Below are 20,597 nucleotides of genomic sequence, written 5' to 3'. Positions count from 1 at the left end.
CCGAACTGGAGTTAAATCAGAATTCTACCTCAGATGTCTACAAAGTATCTTTAAACCATAGAGAGTGCTTTTCTTTCTCTTTATCCTGTCCTTAACTAATGGACGTAGCTAGATAAGCTACACCATTCAAGAATAAAATATTAAACTAATATTTTTACTTTTTGAGGAAATGAAATGAGATACCCTCTTCGTTAAAATCCTGCAGTTGGAAAATTTTAAGCAGCCAGTTTATAGATTATTTAGCTTTCTAATTAGAAAGTGGATTCAGTTTGGGTCGATTTCGGCATACTAATTTAACTTGAGGCGTTAAAGAATTCCATCTAAGTTTTGTATCGGATTACAAAATTTGTTAATCAGTTTTAGTTTAAATGTTTAAAAATATTATGTGCACTTGTGAAAAGCAGGTTAATTAACTAAAAACTAAAATTTTATTAAAATCTAGACTAACTAATTAGACTTATATTGACAAACAACTAAATAAAGACTAGAATTTGGTTTAAAAAATTAGAATTTTGAAAAATGTACTAAAAATGCACAGTGAATAAATTCAATATAAATTTCTAAAAGCACCGAAACAGGTGACGATTGACAACCTAAAGCAAGTTTTGCATTTTCACTGAATAGCATAAATTGAAACATTTATCAATTACTGTTGCTTTCATTCAAACTAATTTGGCTTTGGGCAATGTACTTTTCTGAAACCTGAAAAATATAATCTCTACAGTTACAGAATAATTATCAGCTCATTTTAATAAAATAATACTTGATCCTTTGAGAGAATATAAATGTTGGTTATTCAGAATGCGAGATAAAATAATTAAAGATTTTTCATAATTCACAAATTCTTTTTCTGTTAGGCATATTTTCTGAAATAAAAAAAAATGTTTAATATCACAGTTTGTAGTTTTATTTTCATATTTTAATAACCTTCAACAGAACTGTTATCGAACTTTTTATACGTCCTTAGCAGTATGGTTAACTTTAACCCTTTGACTGCTAACCGGCTATATACATTCCAGAAACCTTTAAAAATAAATTTAAATGGTTCTTAATAAAAGTAGTATTTTTGGAGTTATTTTACCAACCTCTGGCTTAAAAATTATTTGCAAAAAAATTCAAAAACATTTTTCTCATTCAGAACTTATTATCTTTACTTGCGTAGAAAGGGAAGAGAAAAAGATCTTTGAAAAATTCGTAGTCAAAGAGTTAACGAATGATTAAGAACCATCAAAAGAATTTTTCAACTTCATAAAATCAAAAATAATAGAAATATACTATTAACAGTTAAAAAAAAGTTTTAAGTACCTAGGATCTTACATATTTTTACGGCTTATAAATTGCTAAAAAGTTACGTGTTAGTAATTACAGGTCGATTTGTAAAAAATCGAATCAAATTTAAGATCTTCAATTTAAGAATAATTTTAGCCGTGGTACGCTTGACCTTATAAGCCCTTAGGTCAAGTGTACTCTTGCTAAAATTATTTAAAGTGCTCTTAGGTATTAAATTAAGGTGTTCGTAGTGGATATAATAAAAGAATTCCTATTCAAAATATTGTAGAGGAATAAAAATAGAATGTCAGATATGTATACAAATCATAATATGTGTAAACAAATAATGTAAAAAAACTCAACTGTAGGAGAATAAATCGAAAAGTTTGTAGTATAAGCGTAATTACATTGTTGTCCTTTTAATACAATTCTAGTAATGACGCCTCGTAAATATGAATTGCAAGATATGTTCAATGAACACCAGCAATTTTCATAAATACCTTAAATTTTTAATCAATTAATTTGTGTGAGGTAGCGAGTCCTGAAGTTAAAAAAAGTTTCATCTTGGCAGGGTTTTTTTCCTTTCTTTTTTAAATTCTAATTGAGCTTTTTTGCGTCATTCCTCTGAATTGCATACTACTGAAATTTAAACTTCTTATGATGATTTGATTTCTCGACAGCTCTATCTAACCATGATTCTACAAGCCTTTTATATCGCTTTGAATATAAAGGCATTATGTCATAAGCATTTGTAAGAAGAAATCTAGTAACGTTTTCAATCAAGAATTTCAAATAGCTCACTAGTAAACAAGTCACTCAAGCTCGAAATAATATAATTAAATAAACTTATACATGATGACACCTTTTTTTGTTAATTTTTTGAATTAATTCGTTCTTTGGATCGAATAGTATCATAAAGAATTTAATTTTTCAATCGACTATTATGTTTAAGAATATATCAAAATATATTTTGAGAAAATGATTTTCTGAAATTCTTCACTTAAAAGATGTATTCAATCTTCAAGGAATACTGGCAATTTTTTTACGTCACTTTATAATACTTTCAGAATTAACACATTCTATAGATTAATAAGTATAATAATGGACTTAATTTTCCATTGACGATTATATTTAAGAAAATATTTTAATTTAAGTATATTTCGCGAGAACATTATTTTCTGCAAATCCTCAATGAAAGGGTTAAAAGAAACATATTGAATGTTTAAATTTGAGTAAAAATCTTACAATTTTGTTGTTAATTTGAAGTTTCTATGACTGTAGCTTAGGGTTTTTTTTTTGTGATGAATACAATTTCGACAGTAAATAATCAGTTTGTTAACTTATTTTTAACTATGCGAATATATCATTAAACTATTATTATAATTATTTTGTTTGATTCGAAAAAGATTATATAATAATTCTTGAGTAGATCAGTAATAATTTTAAATGAAATTAATACTAATCATTTTAAATAAAAGTAAGATAAATATCAATGTAGAATTTTACAATTATTTTTGAAATTATATGATACAGGATGATTTTATTATAAGCTATTTTTTCACCTACGATGACAAATTTGAATTAATATATCGCTGAAATTGATATCAGAAATGAAAACTGACTAGACTTTCTCGCTTACTATATAAGACATGAAGGCCATCCAGCATGGTGTAAAATGATAGTGAACTTGATGGCAAATAAAATCCTTCAAATTTAATAAAATTCCATAAAGAGAATCCATAATAATCACCTGAACATTGTTGTCAATTGTTGAAAGTAACCTAGTCGGCAAATCCTGCCTTATACTTTTTCCTTTAATGTAATGTTTTAAATGTATTATTATAATAACCTAATCTTTAATTGTTACAATAATTTAAAGATCGTCAGATAATTATTTTTAAAAAGTGTGAAATTAATTATTCTTATTTTATATTCTTTCATGACCAACTACAGTTAGATGATTGGTTACTTTTCCAAATATAAAACTCAAATTCTTCTTAGGGAAATATTTGCATCTTTAATCTTGCTGAATGACAATTCTAGCAGTTTATCGTGGAAATATTAAAGAAAACTCTTTAAAAAATTTTAAGTCTAAAACGATTAACTTCACATGTTAAATGAAGTATTATAGACGCCATGTTATTTTTTTTTTTCGCTTTAATCCCTCTTCACAAAAATATATTTGGATCAAAAGCAATCAAGTGACGGTTGATAATAATAAAGGAAACAATCCTAGAAATCAAGTGTACAAAAAAATTCCAGTAATCATTTAGTTGTAAAATAAGTTTCTACTTATTACTTTGTCAGGTAATTTGGTTTCAAGTACTTCGGTTGGATAGAAAACTTTTAAGTATTTATTTGCGGTTGTTTTTTTTAATTAAATTAAACATAAGATGGAATTCCCAAAAGTGGTAACTGACAGTAATAAAGGAATATAAATACACTTCTTGCTTCATTATTTCCTGGAATATCAAGTACACAAATATTTCTAGAAAAGCGCTTATTTGTTAAATAAGTTTCAAGTTAAATTTTTCTTCTGACTTTGAACGCTAAAAATCGGTAAAAAAATTTTAGCACTTATTTGCCAAGTTATTTATTTAAATAACACACAAAATCGATTCCTCAAAAGTCAACATTAGTGCAACGGTAAAAACTATTTTATTACACAAATACACTAAGCAGAAAATGATGAAAGTAGTTGATGATAATTCCGTAAGTAATTCATGAAAATCGAAGATTTGATATTTATGCTATTAAACACAATATTAATATAGACATCGTAAATATTATTGATAATAAAATAAAATTTTTAGTAAAGTTAATAAAATCAAAGTATTTCAAAAGTAATAACTGTTGTCATAGAAATTGTACCTCGTTTGCACGCTTTTAAATTTATTTATTTACCTGTTGTAAACTTAAATAAAGCTTAATAATCAAAGTCATTCTCAGAAATTCAGTGGAAATACTCAGGTAATAACACAATTCGAAACATTTCAGATTTAAAAAATAATTTTATCTAAAATCATTGACAACTTTAAATAGCTTGCATGATAACTGTTTTAAAAAACTCAGATCTCATTTAAATAAAAGTTTTCGGAGATTTTATTCGAATTCATAAGATATATAATGTAATTATGAATCCTTTTTCACTTAATTTTATTCACATTCTGAATTTCTTAACTATCTTAATTTTAGTCTATCTACATTTTTTTATTATTATTTATCATCCCATTAAAACTATACGCGATCATTATCTTGCCAACAATGAAAATCACATGAAAGCTTCCTGGACCTTTTAAATATAGTTTATAATAGTTATAATCTCAAATGTTTTACATTTTATGAAAAATATCCATTAATTTATTGAGAAGAATATAAATTAATGGAATATATATAAGATGGCACTTTTAAATTTTAATTTATTTTACCACGGGAATCATAATTTTTACATGAGGGCAAACGGCAAAACACGTCTATTCGCACCAGAACACAAGAGAAAAGAGAGAGATATTTTCCCTTCAGTTACTTTACCAAGAGATAATGATAGGGATTTTTTTTTTTTCTTTTTTTGCTTGCGGATTTAGAAAAAGGAATCTTAGCTATCATTGGAATCCTTTCTATTCTTTCGCTCGTGGCGTGGGAAGCAAAGAGTCAACAATAATTAAATAAAAAAAATGGTATATGGATCAAGAAATAAGAGTAAATTTATAGTAACATAGACTAATATATATATATATATATATATATATATATATATATATATATATATATATATATATATATATATATATATATATATATATAGTCTATCATATATATATATATATATATATATATATATATATATATATGATAACAGAATTAAAATGGTTATAATCGCGTACATATCCAGTGTTCAATTAAAATATTCCAGCTTTTCCTCAGTTTTCTCAGTCTTTGTGAACTATTTGATATTTTTGAACATTGGTGTACATCTCCTATGCTTCAACGAATCGAAATGATTTACGTTCTGATTTTACACACCTCAGTTTTATTTGTGTATTTCATTTCAGTACATTAATTTTGTGTTTGATTGTCATTTACCCTATCAGAAATGAAATAGCACAAGTTAGAAATGTTCCTTTGATTTAAAAAATTCTAATAAAAAATTATAAGAAAGCTTCAAAGAAACTTTCAATGCTAGATCAATTCGAAGACAATGAAAGAACTCTAATATTTTTTTTTTTCATTTTTCTTAATTTTAAAGGCATACTGCATTTGCTACTAAAAGAATACAAGCTAGTAAATTATAATTTTCTCAAAATGAAACTTTGATTGTTAACTTTTGGTCAAAATTATGTCACATCTTTGCTAAACCACCAACCGGGACCATTTTTTAAAATTTTTCTATGTAAGGCGAGGATTATATTTAACTCATATTCGTCTACAAGGTTTGAGAATTAATTCAAATATTTTTGCAAGAAATGTTATCTATACGCGATTCTATAAAAGTATTGCATAATCAAACTATATGAAATATGAAACGAAATGTTTTCGTTCCCCAAAATACGAGGATTAAAAGCTATATTTATCAGCAAATAATTCTTGTAATAAACATATGTTTGTTTATAGATTTTGGCATTTTTTCATTTGATAATACAAACGTTTACAGTTTTTGCATTGATTTTGAAAAATTTTCTTAACGTCTGAGCATTTTTATAAGCAAACTCTTATGATAACCTGAAAGTAAATTATGAATACGATTTCATCTTAAACAGTTTATTTAATTTTATAGTTGTTCCTTCTCTTCGCAATAAAATTTAGCCTGAAAAAGTATCGGAACAACCTCAAATATCCAATAAATACTTACATTGTGATTTCGTATTTATTTCGACAAAACTATTTGAACAGATTTCTTGTATAGTTTTAATTTCAATGAACTTTATATTTGACATTTTACTAGACATTAGCGAGTATTTTTTTCAGAGGGATGGCAGTAGTAAGCTCTATATATACTCGAACTCCTTTCTTCTTGAACTAGGAATTATTATTCTCATCTTAATCCAGACCTTTATTTATAACGACACTTTAACAAGGAAATGTCTTTTGTCCCGGTTCAATTATCATAATCTGATAGCCCGAAATTACTCAAACCGTTATTATAAAGATAATAGAAAGAGTGATTCATAGAATGAGTCAACTCAATAATATGCTTTTCTGCTAAATTACCAAATCATCAGTAGCATCTGCATTGATAAGATCTTACGATTATTTTGCTGGTTTCGTTGATTCACACATGTCCAAAGGGAATAAATCATAACTATAACCAACAGTCATAATTAAAATCATCTTCTTTATAGATATCATGCTTATTAAGTTCTCTTAAATTGCTTATATTTTATTATTTTTTCATTTTTTATGAGATCAAGATTACAGTAATGTGTGATTTAAAAATAGTGAATTATATTTGAAAAAGGGAAACAAATGTAGCTTGGTAAATAATTCCATCAATCAACTGAAACTGGAAATAAAGTAACTGATCTAAAATACAAGGTGATTCAAAACTCTGAAGCAATTTAAAAATCAATAATTCTTAAATGAATGAAAATGGAAAGATGTCATGTAAATGTTGATGTTGGAAATGAAATCATATATATTTGTCTCGATATTAGAATGAATGCTTTGTCGTTGAAATCCTCCCATGTTTCTGCCTTTGTCGGAGCTATTTGTTACATAAAATAAATTTATAGTCGGATTATCAACTGAAAAATGTTCTTCCATTTTGAAATGCAATCATTAATAGAATAATCCTATTTTTTGCAACATTAAGAGTATTTCGGATTGTAGCAAAATAGGAGTAATAGAAAAATCGTTTAATGATGCGAGAAAGTATAATTTATCTGTGTGAATTGTATGATGAACGACACACTGAACATTTGTTCCTTGTCTGACCAGATTTATCCTATGTAATGCATCGTTTCGACAACTGCAGAACTTTCTAGCGTTTAAAAGGCAAGCAATGCTGCGAATTCATTCTAGTTTCGAGACAAATAAATCTGGTTTTGTTTTCTTTCTTTCTCTGCGGAATCAATCTTTTTATCTTTATTCAACTCAGAAGTAGATATTTTTAAAGCTTCTCATAACTTTTAAATCACCTTGTACTTGATAAATTTCTAAATAAGTAAGGTAAGTAATGCTAACTACCTATAACATTATTCACTCTCTTTTCTCTACAGTGATCTTCAATATCTGTCAGGACTTCCAGTTAAACTTTCACGCCATGTACGCATGTGTGGGGTTATGGAACACTTTCTTCCTTATCATTTTTTCCATCTTTGACGTCAGTCGCATTATGAAATGGTCGACTAGGTAAGCTGATATTTCCTTCTCTTTTTTTATTTTTCATATTTAAATATTTACTTTAAGGTAAGTAAGAATAAGCGAACGATAAATCGATTACAAATTCTTTGGCATTCTTTTAAATCCTATTGACTTTTAGAAATTGGCTTCTTTCGGAAACTTAGAAATCGGTTTCTTCGAAAGAATCGAAATGAATAATTGAAATGGTATCTGAATATTTCAAGGAGGGAAAATGGCATTCTTTTCTGCTTTTCAGAACACTTCTTTTTTATCATCTTTCAAGATAAAAACATAGCGCTAATGGGTTTTACTGTTATAAAACAGTTTTTGAAAAACTTTTTTTATTACTGTCACTTTTAATATGTTTACAATAAAAGAATAAGCTTTCCATAACGCATTTCATGAGAGAAATTTTTTATCTTATTACTGTTAGAAAAATATACGCACATATATTTATTAATTTTGAGAGAAAGAAAAATGATAAGCCTCAAAGTTGTCTTTAAAGTTCTTGTAAGAGGCACAAAAATAAGTTCATAATTCTGTAATAGATTTGCATGAACCTTTATGAGATAATGTAACAGCTCTGCTCTTTTTAATTATTGATGAAAATATTTTCAACTTTTATTCACAGTGACTAACCTTTAGTTTTAGCTTATTTTTAGCAGTATTCGTAAGTATAATAAATGGGGTCAATTCATGCTCACTTGATACATGTCAAATGAGCAGCGAGACTTAGATTTTGGATCAACTGTGCACCTTGAAGGAAGAAAGAAGATGCCACGTCGCGTCACGGTGTAAGAGAATATGCACTTGAATGTGAAAACGTTGAAAAAGAATTGTTTATGGGTAAAATATTTTTAAAAATAAAATTAATTATCAAAATTTTCAACTTTTGTGTTTTCCCTACTTTCAGACAAACGTTTTAGAAAATCGTTTTTTCAAAAACGTTTGCTGAGCTTGATTATTCTATATTTGAAAACTAATTAAAGCTGCTGAAAAACTTCTTATAGCAGTCTAATATGAGATAATTCAAATATATTGAAGAAAATAGCAGACAAAGAAATAAGTAATATATCACGAATATTGTTTAACATGTTTTTTTGAATAAACTATGAAAATTATAGTTCAACCGTATATCTGGTTCCGAGGTCTATTATGTATTTCAACTGTATAACTACTACAACCATATTAAGCTGCTAAAACTGAAATTTGTATTCGTGTTACATTTTCGCCCAATTTTCTTGTCAATAAAAGGCACATTCTATATTAATTTCTTAACGTGTTTTCTTTTCACCTGGTGTTCCATGCATCGAAATTAATTTTATTTTTCGTCCCCGTTTTCGAGTATGCATTCGATGCTGAAGATTGCAACCTGTTACGACATAACTTAAGTATTGCATTTCAACGCACTGCTTGAAGCATAACTTTTTTCTGTTTTACACCAATTCCATTTTCTTTTTTATATTATTTGTGGGCATATATCCCTCAAATATATTAAGTGGGTATGTATCTCGCAAATACTATAAATGGTATAAAAAGATTATATAAAATCCCTTTTTATATTATTTGATACCCCTCTGCTGAAGATGTTTCTTCCCAGAGTAAAGGCAGATGTTGTAAACTACCTAAAAAAGTTGTGTGTCTACTTTGTGTTCAACTGGTTTTAATCAATTCATTTTTGGTAACGAAATATAACTTTAATTAAAAAAAAACAAAGAATAATTTTAATAAACACAATAAAAGAGTAAAGAAACAGAATTAATTCAAAGAATATAAGACTGGGCAAGTCCAATAGAAGCCTTTATATTTTCTAATAATATATAGCGCAGGCGTGAAGTCCCATATTATATTTTTAAATTGCCTTCCTTGTCCTGCATGGAATGCACTTAACAGTGTTACTTCTGTGAGCATGAAATAAATTTAACAGTGTTTCTCCTGTACGTATGAAATAAATATAATAATATAATTTATATAGTGACTTTGATAGGAATGAGTATTTGCTTCTCGAAACTTTTTTCCGACTAAAACCTAAACAAAGGTAGTAAAAGAAAAGTTGTATGCTTTCCAGTCAGGAAAAGGACTGGTATTCAAATATTTCTATATAATTAGAAAATTGTTGGAGTGAGCTTTATCCATCACAAAAATTGCTTCTGTTCTTTTTGCTTGAATAAGAAGAGACTTTCTTCTTTTTCTTCCATATGACACGTTACAAGCCCACTGACGAACTCTTCCATATGTATCGCGGATATGGACTTATTTCCTTCTTAAAAAGTGATTTTCCTTCTTACATCAATAGGGATGGAAATAGACAGGTATCAATTGTTTAGTTAAACTATGTTTATGTTGGAACAATCTTTGGCTGCAACAGAACAGTAAAATCTCGCAAAGAGTCGACAATCTGACACCAAGATTGGATGCATACTTGATCAGACTTTGGGGTCGATGGAAAGTGAGAAAGTCGAATAGACCACATTTATCCCTCCTTTTTCCTTATCTGAGCGTGCATATTTCTTTGATATCATATTGTTGACTGGTGACGAGATTTGGTTTTTGTATTACGGTCAGTGGTTGTCCCAGTATAAACAAGGATTTAGACACGATTTTTCTAACCTCCTCTTATAATGCAAAAATTTTAATCGAAAGGAAAAAGGAGGGAAGTATTTTCAAAATTGAATCACACTTCCAAAATGAAATTTCGAATTGCTTCATTAATTATTCTTTCGTTCTATTTAATGAAGTAAATGCATCGTAATCATTTAATATAATTCTTTCTTTATGCTTCTCAGTATCTGAAGGGATTCTAGAGATCAATAATGCATATCTTTCGAAAAATATCTTGTGTGTAAACTTTTTAAATATTTTATCATATTCTTTACAAATCTTTTCAATTTCAGATTTTCTAAAAATTTATGTTAATTCACTTTATTTAGCTTTAATCATTTTTTTCGTAAAGAATTTTTAGATAGAGAGTTTTACATATTATAACAATTTATCGAATATGCCCCAACAAAAAAATAACAAAAGAAATATAAATTTCTTTTCAAAATAAGATACATTATCCGTACTAAATCTGCGTCTCTTTTTATTTTTATTATTCAACAGATAGAGCTACAGAGAAGCTATTAGATAAATAATGCGTCATCATGAAATACCTCTTCAAAAAAAAAGATTTTTTTTCTCAGAACATTTTGGTGATTCAACATTTTAAATGACGTATATTTACTAAAGATAACTCGAACTCGTACTTATCGTAAATATTTTGAAAAATATAAAAATATTTTTTACAGGCTTAAAGTAAATTTGTTATTAATCATATGTATGCTCGAGAAATACATATGCAAATATGTGAAAGAAATAAAGTTAAACCATGGGGATCAAAAATTTTAAAAAAAGCAAATGCTATTATATTACCATATTAGAGATTTTTACAAAAGAAACATGAGCTCGAAATCGTTTACTGAAAGTAATCTTGTTTCATTCGATGTGGATCATTTCAAATATAGCAGAAACAGATGCTTTCGTCATAAAACTGAATGCAACATTGAATGAAACTTTTAAAGAAAATATCTTTTAGATGAGTAATGTAAACTACAAAGTATCTTAGTGATGGTGTTTTATTTTTACTAAATGGAAAAAATAAGGGAATCGAAACCAAAGCGATAGTGCAGACTGAATAGAATATATTTCGAAGACTATTGGTGTTATCTTCAAAGAAACTTCTGTGAAATCATGCATTCATTTTGTACTTGATACTTTCTTTGTGTGATTAGGGAAAAAAATCGCACTGTGTATATATGATTCTTCGCAGAGTATCTTTCAAATTTTCGAAGTATTAGAATTCAAATCATTTTAGTTATTTATGCTTTTAAAACCTGGATTTTTTTATCTTAATTTGTTTAATTGTATTTACGTCACGTTTCGAAACAACACAGGGGCTATTTATGGACGGATCTCGTAATCTTTCCAACATTGAAAATAAAATAATAGTAATATTAATAAATGTTACTCCTAGAGTAATCATCTATGAATCATTATTCAGGGTGCAATTATTACATTTTGGATTAAAGAAACATACACCTCGAACCAAGAAAAAAATTAAATATGCCAGAAACAAAACAATTGAAAGAACAAAAATAACTGTGGCTAACTTAATATAGCCTTTCATTTCATAATTCATTTACAAAGCGAAATAGACGCCACTAGAGATGTGACTGCTCGACTTTGCTTTTAATTTTGCAAGCAATTCAAACGTCATGAAATTGGATGGAAAAGTGTTATGGTATTTTATATGCCGAATCTAAATGTTTTTTAACCTAATCTTTACACTGACTGATGACAAAATAATTAATATGAAATACGTAACATAGAATCTTAATTTTTAGCATCAGCATTCTAAGAAGGAAGCAGCAGAATTCAGTATTAAAAGTCAAATGCATCTAACTTAAAGGACAAAAGTCACACAGTTGAAATAAATTTAAAATTATAAATTAGTCTTTATAACCTCTATCAGAAATACTTGATAAATCTCATTTAGTTAATCGAATTAAGTTGAGAAAAAAATTGTAAGATGTGATTCTGAGAAAAACGGCATGAAAGAACAATTATTATATAATATTTGTAGAATTTTTAAAATCAATTTATCTAGTATTAAATTTATTTTGCACATAATGCAATATTAAAATTTATTACATGAAAAACTTTTAATAACGTGTGATTTCATTATTGAAATTTCGCACTGGATTAATTTTGAATTCTTAAAGTTGAGAATTTAAAAATCCATTTTTCCAACTACTTCACTTATTTAAGTAATTTGTTATTTAGGTTATTTGTATTGTTAATGAAAAGAATTAATTCCTAAATAAAATCTCTAAGATCTTTTTTTCCATAAAACTTTTCGAAAACTGAATCATCGATCATATTTTTAAATGTTGAATTTATAAATAGTTCAAATTTATATTTTGAGAACTCTCCGAAATATTTCTATCAGGATTATTCAAAAAATCTCTTAACGTCAGGTATGCTAGTTCTATTCTATAATTTAATATATTAAAAATCGAAGATCCAGGTAAGCGTTTCATGCTCTAGATTACTTATATACGTTAAATGATTTATTTTTAAACTGCCTTAATTTTTAAATTTTGCATAATTTTAGAATATAAAATTTAAGCCTAACTCATAAAATCTTAAATTTTCCTACTACAATTAAAAAAGGATAATTATTGTCATTTTCCCTGAAAATTCGATGGTGTTTTTTTTTTTTTTTTGTCTTTTAGATCAAGAAACTGAACACTTCAATTTTCTCGGCAAAATAATGGCGTAAGTATAAAAAGGAGAAAGGCCGGGGTCAGTTGCTGAGATACTGATTAGTCCAAGTAAAATACTTCGGCATGAACCGTGAAATCTGGTTCTGACAATAGTTTTTACTTTTTTATGTGGTGCTTAAAAATTTATCAACAAAGCTGCATTCTTTTTTTTTTTTTTTTTTAAGAAATCATTTGCTTAGGAATTTTGTTTTACGTTGATAAATCTTAAAGAATCTTTGTTTCATTTATACTATTATATTGAAGATGCAAAAACGAAATATTAGCAATTTGATAATCTATTGGGACTGCGGTGGGCAGATTTTAAGGTCCCGGCATCAAAAACGGTACATTACAAAGGCAAGTGTTACCTCTCTTGCCTGGTATGGCATAAAAACTTGGAGAGGAAGCAGCCTGCTCTGCCGCAGTCATTGTCATCTGGCTATGGCTCAAAACTACGAGATCCAGCCCAAAATAGACCTAGTATGGCTTCGAAACAGGACTTAAATATATCTTTCACTCTTTTTTCTTTAATTTTATCCCGTTTTTTCTAATTTATTTTCAAATTTATCAGCAAGTACAATTTACTTTTCAAGAAGTTTCTTGTCGAAATCAGTAATAAAATAATCGTCAATAAATCTTAAGATTTATTTCCACTGTGGCACTAAACATGCGGTAGAGGAAATTTAGCAATTTTATTATCTATTGCTGGAGTCATTTTTTTTTTCATCCCTTATCTCTAGTTTTCCTAATTGGTTAGCAAATTTGCAAGAAAAAAATACAAATTACATTCTGAAACACTTCTTGCAGAAAATTGGTTTTTCGTCAGTAAATCTTAACTCGTTTATACAGCTTAGCTGAAGACACAAAAGAGGAAAATCAGTAATTTTGCAATCACCCGCTTGTATCTTGAATTTTTTTATCCACTTTTTCTAATTGATCATCACCTTAATACTTTCAACTTGGCAGTATGCATTATTTTTTGATTGAAGAACACTAAAAATACCTAAAATGCATCATTTTATTAGTGACATGAGTAGAAAATCTAAAAATAATTGCTTGAAAGCAAGGGTTATTGAATTATGTGGTTACATTATTTAGATTATCATATACTAGATTCTTAGTTAATAATATAGCCTCTGTTCAAAGCATCATGACCTTAACCGTTATTCTAAACATAATGACATTATTAGCTTATCATCTATTAAAATACAAAACGGCTTAATTGATTAGTTTTCGTCAAACTGTCAAATAACGGTTGCTTTAAGCAGATAGATGGTTTATCGTCCGTTTAATCCATTTGAATTAGGAATATCACCTAAGACAATTCTTCGGGATTCTCTCTCAATTTCATTATGCATGTTTATAGCTATAATTTTATGAATTAATTCGAACAGAAGGAAATATAAGGACACTATTCTCTTCTTAAAGAGGTTGAACAAGCTTTATATGATCCAGTTTAACTTAATTTGGCTGGGTATTAAGTTTTATTTTAAAAAGTTTGAGATTCGAATCCTGGTCAAGAACTATCTTCAAAGATATTTAATCTCCTTAAGAAAAGCGCATCAATCTCAAATAATTATATGCGTTTGAAATGTAAAATTACAAATGCAAAAAGAGTGTAATCGATTTTAGAAAATTTTTGCATTACTGAAAAAAAAAATCGTCTTTAAAATTCATTTCCCGCTCTCGCTTTTCCAACCGCACTAGCATCTGAGTCAAATTCAAAACATATATTATCAGTGTTGATACTTCTCATATACTATTTATGGTGATCTCTGAAAGAGTAAAATTCCATGTTAAATAAAATTTACAGAAAAATAATTGAAAATTTTTTTTCGTATTTCTTATAATTTAAACTTTTTGGATGACAAGAATTACTACAAAAAACATTTCTAGCCATGAATATTTGTCTTCTACAAAACGCCCATACAAATGAACTCATTTTAAGATTTATTCTTAAAATTTCGTGTTTACTGAACTTTTTTGATAATTTAGAATGTTGAAGAAGAACAATGTAATAAAATGGCTTCTTCTAATTTATCATGCAGCTACGACATCAACCTCAGTTTCTCTGAATGAGTTTTACAGTTTGTCAAAAGCTGAATAACCAATTTTTCCGTTTTTTTGTTCGTAATTTTTCCTTATTTATAAACAATTTTTAATTAGAATTTTGCATACAAAGCATTTAATTTCTAGGGTTTTTTTTTTCTTTTAAGTCTACATAATAATGGCTTATAAAATTTCTCGACTTATTACTTTTTTTTTTTTTTTGAACGGTTCAAAAGAAGGTCCGAATTTCATCATAAAAGAATTATACCGACTCCAAAATATCATATAAATTTATTTTTTAATGATGAATAACGAAAATTATTCAAAGTAATTATTTGGCTAATTTTAATAAAAATGTGAAATATGTGTTACTATTTTTGTTATGAAATATTTAAGAATCTTTGGAAAACTTTGCTGCGAAACTTTTCATAACTCTGATTTGGGTATACTGAAAATTAAAGAAACTCTGATATGAAAAACTTTTCAATTGCTTTTATTTACATCTTTCCCTAAAATAAATTGATATCCTTCCTAAATGAAAATCAATTCATAAAAATATCTTAAATAAAGAACAAAAATTATTTCATTCTTTTCTAACAATGAATTTATTCCATCCACAAAATTATTACATGTGTTTTTCTAGACGGAAATATTCTATTCAAATGCAAAACTTTTTAAAACTGGGTTACTTTGGAAGTACTGTTCATTTACTACTGCAGGAAAGAATTAGATTCTTCCTCAGGAAAGACAGGCACCCGTTGTTTCACATTCACTCGTTTTTGTTTTTGTTTTTAATTGTCAATGATTCGAATTGGATCTCTTGAATAAGCAAGTTCTGCCTAAGTTCCTTGAGCATTGAAGATAAATATTCTTACTACAAGTAAAAAATTTTTAAAGAAATTATTAATTAATTTTAGAATAACATACTTTATGAACTTTTCTAATTACAATTGCGTTTGATATTCTTTTTTTCGCTGATTTATTTCGATGTATATGTATATTTTGTGTTCGAATGGTTAACAAAAAAATATTAAAATAATTTTTAAAAACTGGTTTTCTCTCATTTTTTAAAAGAATAGATGCTTTTTTGTTGTTTTTTCAGGTAAGCTTCAGAAATTTCATTTATAGTCAGTTTTTTACTCATAAAATTATAACAGCAAGGCACCTTCCTTAAAAATTAAACTTGAAAAAGACCTCGTGACAAGAAACTATTTAATAAACTAACTTTTTCTTCAAGAAAACATTTAATTTTAGAATCATTGCATATCTCTTTCCCGTGCTATGTTAAAGATATGCGCGTTTGCATTCCCAAAATATTTTTCCCCTAAAATGTAAACTAAAAAAAACTCTGCACTCTCATTGCAATTTAAAATTATTTTAATACTTCCAGTAAATTAAATTAAAATGCTATTTAGGAAAAGAAAAACTCTGCAAGTAAATCTGAAATGCTTCTACTGAATATATTTGTCTTGTTTTTAAAACTTTGTTTAAGTTCACATATGATAAATAAATATTATTTAAAAACTATGATTATTAGGTAACTATCTCTTCATTCAAGCTTTTTCATCAAATGCTAATACTTTTAAAATTTCCTAATAAAACCTGTCAGCCAAAGCGTCAATCATTTTGAAAGTACCATTTTGCGTTCTTACTCAGTATTAAATTAAACATATGGTAATAGAGTTATGTTTTCATATGCACTAAAATTTCAAAATATTCATTTTTATTTGAAATATTTTTATCAATTTTTTTTTTCTGAAATAACGAAGTGTAGAATATTTTTGTACATTTATCACAATCCGTTTTATTCTCGAAAAATTATGAATTTATTTTTTAAATTTTTAAACTCTTTATTTTTTTAGCTTCTAAAAAAACTTTTTTTTGTTAACTTATTGATTGCAAACAAATAAATGGGTTAAAAGCCCCATCTGATGCCTTGGAAATGCATTTTATTAAATACTAACTTTATAGTTGATTCACTGAAATTTGAAACAGAATGGGTGAATCTCATAAATCAAATTTTCGAAGACGATTCATTTTATTAAAAATTTATTAATCTTCGAGATCAAATTTTTACATTTTAAAGAAAACAATAAAATATTAAAATTATATTTTACAGGTGCGTCCATATAGAGTGAAATCGTAAAACTGTTGTCAAACTGAAAAAACTGAAGCAATTGAAACTACCATTATTGATAATCTATGGTGTATGTTTTCAATATTTAAAAAAAGAACTTAATGATTTGAGTAAACTGTCTTCATGTAATAATATTCCGGATATGAAATAAAAAAAATAGAGAGAGCGACAAAATATAAATTGGGTCGTAATTGCAAAATAGTGAAAATTTCATTGGCATTATTTCATTAAGTCCAAAACTAATGCGAATTTGCTTCCAACGTTTCATTAAGATTCGAGTTTCAAAATAATTCAATCACTGTCAGAAAATATATTTAAAAATTTAGTTCAATCAAAATTCGGATATGTTTCTCATGTTTTCCGGGAAACAAAATAATCATTTTTCATCTACATTTTCATTAATTTTTGAAGTACGCATTTTCTATTTATATGAAATAAAATAGTTTTGGACATGAAACGTTATAGAGAAACTATTATAGTTGATAACTTGTGGTAAATATTTTTTGCAAAAAAACTCACTGATTTTTGTAAACAATTCTCATGCAATTAAACCCTTGCTAAAAAATTAAAAAAAAGTCATCAGATTCAGCAAAATAATGAAACTTTCACTAGCGCTAGGTAGTTTTTCCTCTGACTGGTTTTAAAACTAATGACAATTTGTTTTCAGATGATCGCTGGATTCAAGATTCAAGTTGTAAAGTATTTCAACTCACGCTCATGATTAAAAAAATGTCTCTCCATTTTAAAAATATTTTTGTATGTTTTTTCCAGTAAACGCAGTTACCTTTTTTCGTCTGTATCTTATATTTCACCTCTATCTTGATTCATAGATGCTTGTTTTTCCATTAATATAGGGCAGAATAATTTTGACTGTTTTTAATGGTAAGTCTTTTCTTAAAACATTCTTAGAGGCGAAATTAAGTACATCATTTGTTGTTATTCTTTGAAACTCCAATTATTGAGTTATGTGTTGTGATTGAAGACATGAAAAAAATATGAAAACAGATGAGATACTTTTAAATGTGCTAAAAGAAATCTAATTAACCTTATCTTCAAGAAAGTGAAAAAGTGCGATGGAAAGAACTCTTCAAGAAGAAATCAAGTGGTAAGTGTTATCTAGTAGAATTAGTTAAGGCGTAGTAATACCCAGCTAAAATCAGATGTTGCCGGTGAGTAAATATACATTTTTCTACATTCGAAATTTCGCTGGATGGTCCGAAAATACAGATCACTTCAAAGTACAGGTTAGTGCATGCATTTTGAAAAATAATTTATGAAACATGTAAGTATTTCGAAAAAATTTCTGTTCTGTTTTCATTTTCTAATTGTTCAATAATGTTATTCCTCATTGCTTCTACCATAGTGGAACAATATTTTAGAGATGTGATCTGAAGATCTCGAATGTGATTAATGTGATTGCAGTTTTTTTTTTTTTTTTTTTTTTTTACTTTTAAATTTCAGAAGAAGAAATAAACTTTTGGTTCCTAATAGTGGATTTTACATAATAATTTCGGTTTCCTTTTTTCTCTTTAGAATTAAAATTTCAGAGGATTCAATTAGACAACTACAGTTTTATAAAAATTAATAACTGGAATGATGTGGTTTCAGCTTTTCATCACCAAGCACATGAAGAAGAAATAAAGTCTTGATTCCTAAAAATGGCTTTTCTGTAATAATCTCGGCGCTATTTTCTTTCTTTAGAATTATAACTTCAGTGGCATGAAGGAAACTACAGTTCAATAAATTTAATTTGGTTGTAAAATTTAATGATGCAAATAAAATTTTCAAATATTCTTCATACAAGTTAGATTGTCTAAATAAAAAACAAAAACTGAATCCTTATCTGCAATTAAAAGTCAATTTCCGAATTTTTCCTCCTATTTAGAGACTATATTCTCGCTTAAATCTGACTGAATTAAGATTAAATAAGGTGTAACATTTTAAAAATTAAATTTATTAAGTGACACCACTTCAAATTTAATTTTGATTTTGATTTTTTCTTTATTTTTCTAATAAGCTTTTCTAAAAAGTTGTCTTTTCTTATCTTTAAAAAAGTAGTTAAATATGTATCGAATATAATAACTGCAAAACTACTCGAGTCATTTTTTTTCCTTTATGACTTATTTTCAAAATTATTATTTACTTTTGAAAATATTGGAATGCCATATGTTAAAGCATCTGCTACTTTTTTTTTATAACATTGGAATTTTTGGTATTTCATAAATAATATAAATATACTTGAATTTTAAAGCCGTAAATTCATTGTAGTTTGAGAATAAATAAATATTCCTTATTTTTCTACTTCGCGAATTTCATTTCTTTACTTTTGTTAATTTTCTCATTACGTAGCTTAACTTGAAAATTCAAGTGAGATATACTGAAATAAATGTTTACGATAATTTGTATAGTTTCCGTTATAAGTTAGCGCAAAAAATCTGAACTAGATCGCAATTAGTGTACATTCAATTTTTAAGTACTATACTTTATACAGAAATGTAACTACAAATACATCATCTGATAATGCAGTAAAGACTCAAATCTTATATTTATGGTGCAAAAATAAATGGTTTTAATACATTCTTTAATATTTGTTATTATAGTATCCACTATTCTAACATTTTTATTAGGTATTGTAAAATAATAAATAATGTAATCATTTTTTTTTTTCATATTAATGATTAAGACTAACTTTTTTTAATCCTTAGTTAAAATTTTCTATAATGAATCAGTTTCATTCATTCTACTTTTGCACTGAAGTTTTATTTTAGCAAATGATTTATTGCAAAAATAATTTGTCTCCTAAGAATTAAACTTGAATTTTCTGTGGTAGTTTTGAACGAATTAAAACAATTTTAAACTCTGCGTATATTTCTCTTACAGCACCGCAAAACGCAAAGCCCTTATCGGCAGAACGGGGCAAACGAGTTTACCGCCATCTATAGTTGAAAATATAAACGAAACGCTAATCGTTCAACGGAGTTGAAAAAAGATGTTCAAAGTTTCACAAAACTATTCCGCTGATAACGAAATTTTTAAGATTTGATTAAAAATATAGCTTTTAAAGATGAAAAGTTACAAAAATAAATAGCAACAAATGTTTTCTAATTTCAAAGTACATTTCAATCATTTCTATATGAATAAAAACCAAAATGCTGCATGCAAAATTACCACAAAATCATACTTATCCTGGGATCTCAGATGGTGCAGAGAAAGCGAAAAGCTGATCTGCTACTGCCATCTATCGAGAACTAATGAAACTAAAAGCTAATGGGAAATGGCTCGTCCAAACCTTTGAAATCGTGTATTAATTTAAAAACAAGTCGATAAAATCATAGTTTTATTGAGTGTTTCAATGTTTTTAATGCGATATTCTAAAATTAATTACTTAACAATTATGTTTAAAATAATTTAAACTGAAAATTCAATTCATATTTACTTAATAACTAATTTCCACTAGCATATACCAAAAAGATTATTTAATTTAACATAATTTTTTTTTT

General features: G+C 27.0%; 1 protein-coding gene across 4 annotated transcripts in view; it reads left to right on the top strand.

Annotated features, from left to right (window-relative positions):
* LOC129960151 (solute carrier family 4 member 11-like) overlaps window positions 1-20,597 on the top strand; it is a 321,996-nt gene that overhangs the window by 281,509 nt on the left and 19,890 nt on the right. For all 4 annotated transcript variants that reach the window (XM_056073339.1, XM_056073338.1, XM_056073337.1 and 1 more), the window contains one exon: window positions 7,485-7,617. In XM_056073339.1, coding sequence (XP_055929314.1) covers window positions 7,485-7,617 — 133 coding nt within the window. The remainder of the gene's footprint in view (window positions 1-7,484; window positions 7,618-20,597) is intronic.

The sequence above is a fragment of the Argiope bruennichi genome, chromosome X2, assembly GCF_947563725.1.
Source record: "Argiope bruennichi chromosome X2, qqArgBrue1.1, whole genome shotgun sequence".
NCBI classification, from domain to species: Eukaryota; Metazoa; Arthropoda; class Arachnida; order Araneae; family Araneidae; genus Argiope; species Argiope bruennichi.
The sequence above is the reverse complement of the archived record's forward strand: the minus strand, read 5'-3'. Positions and strand labels throughout refer to the sequence as shown.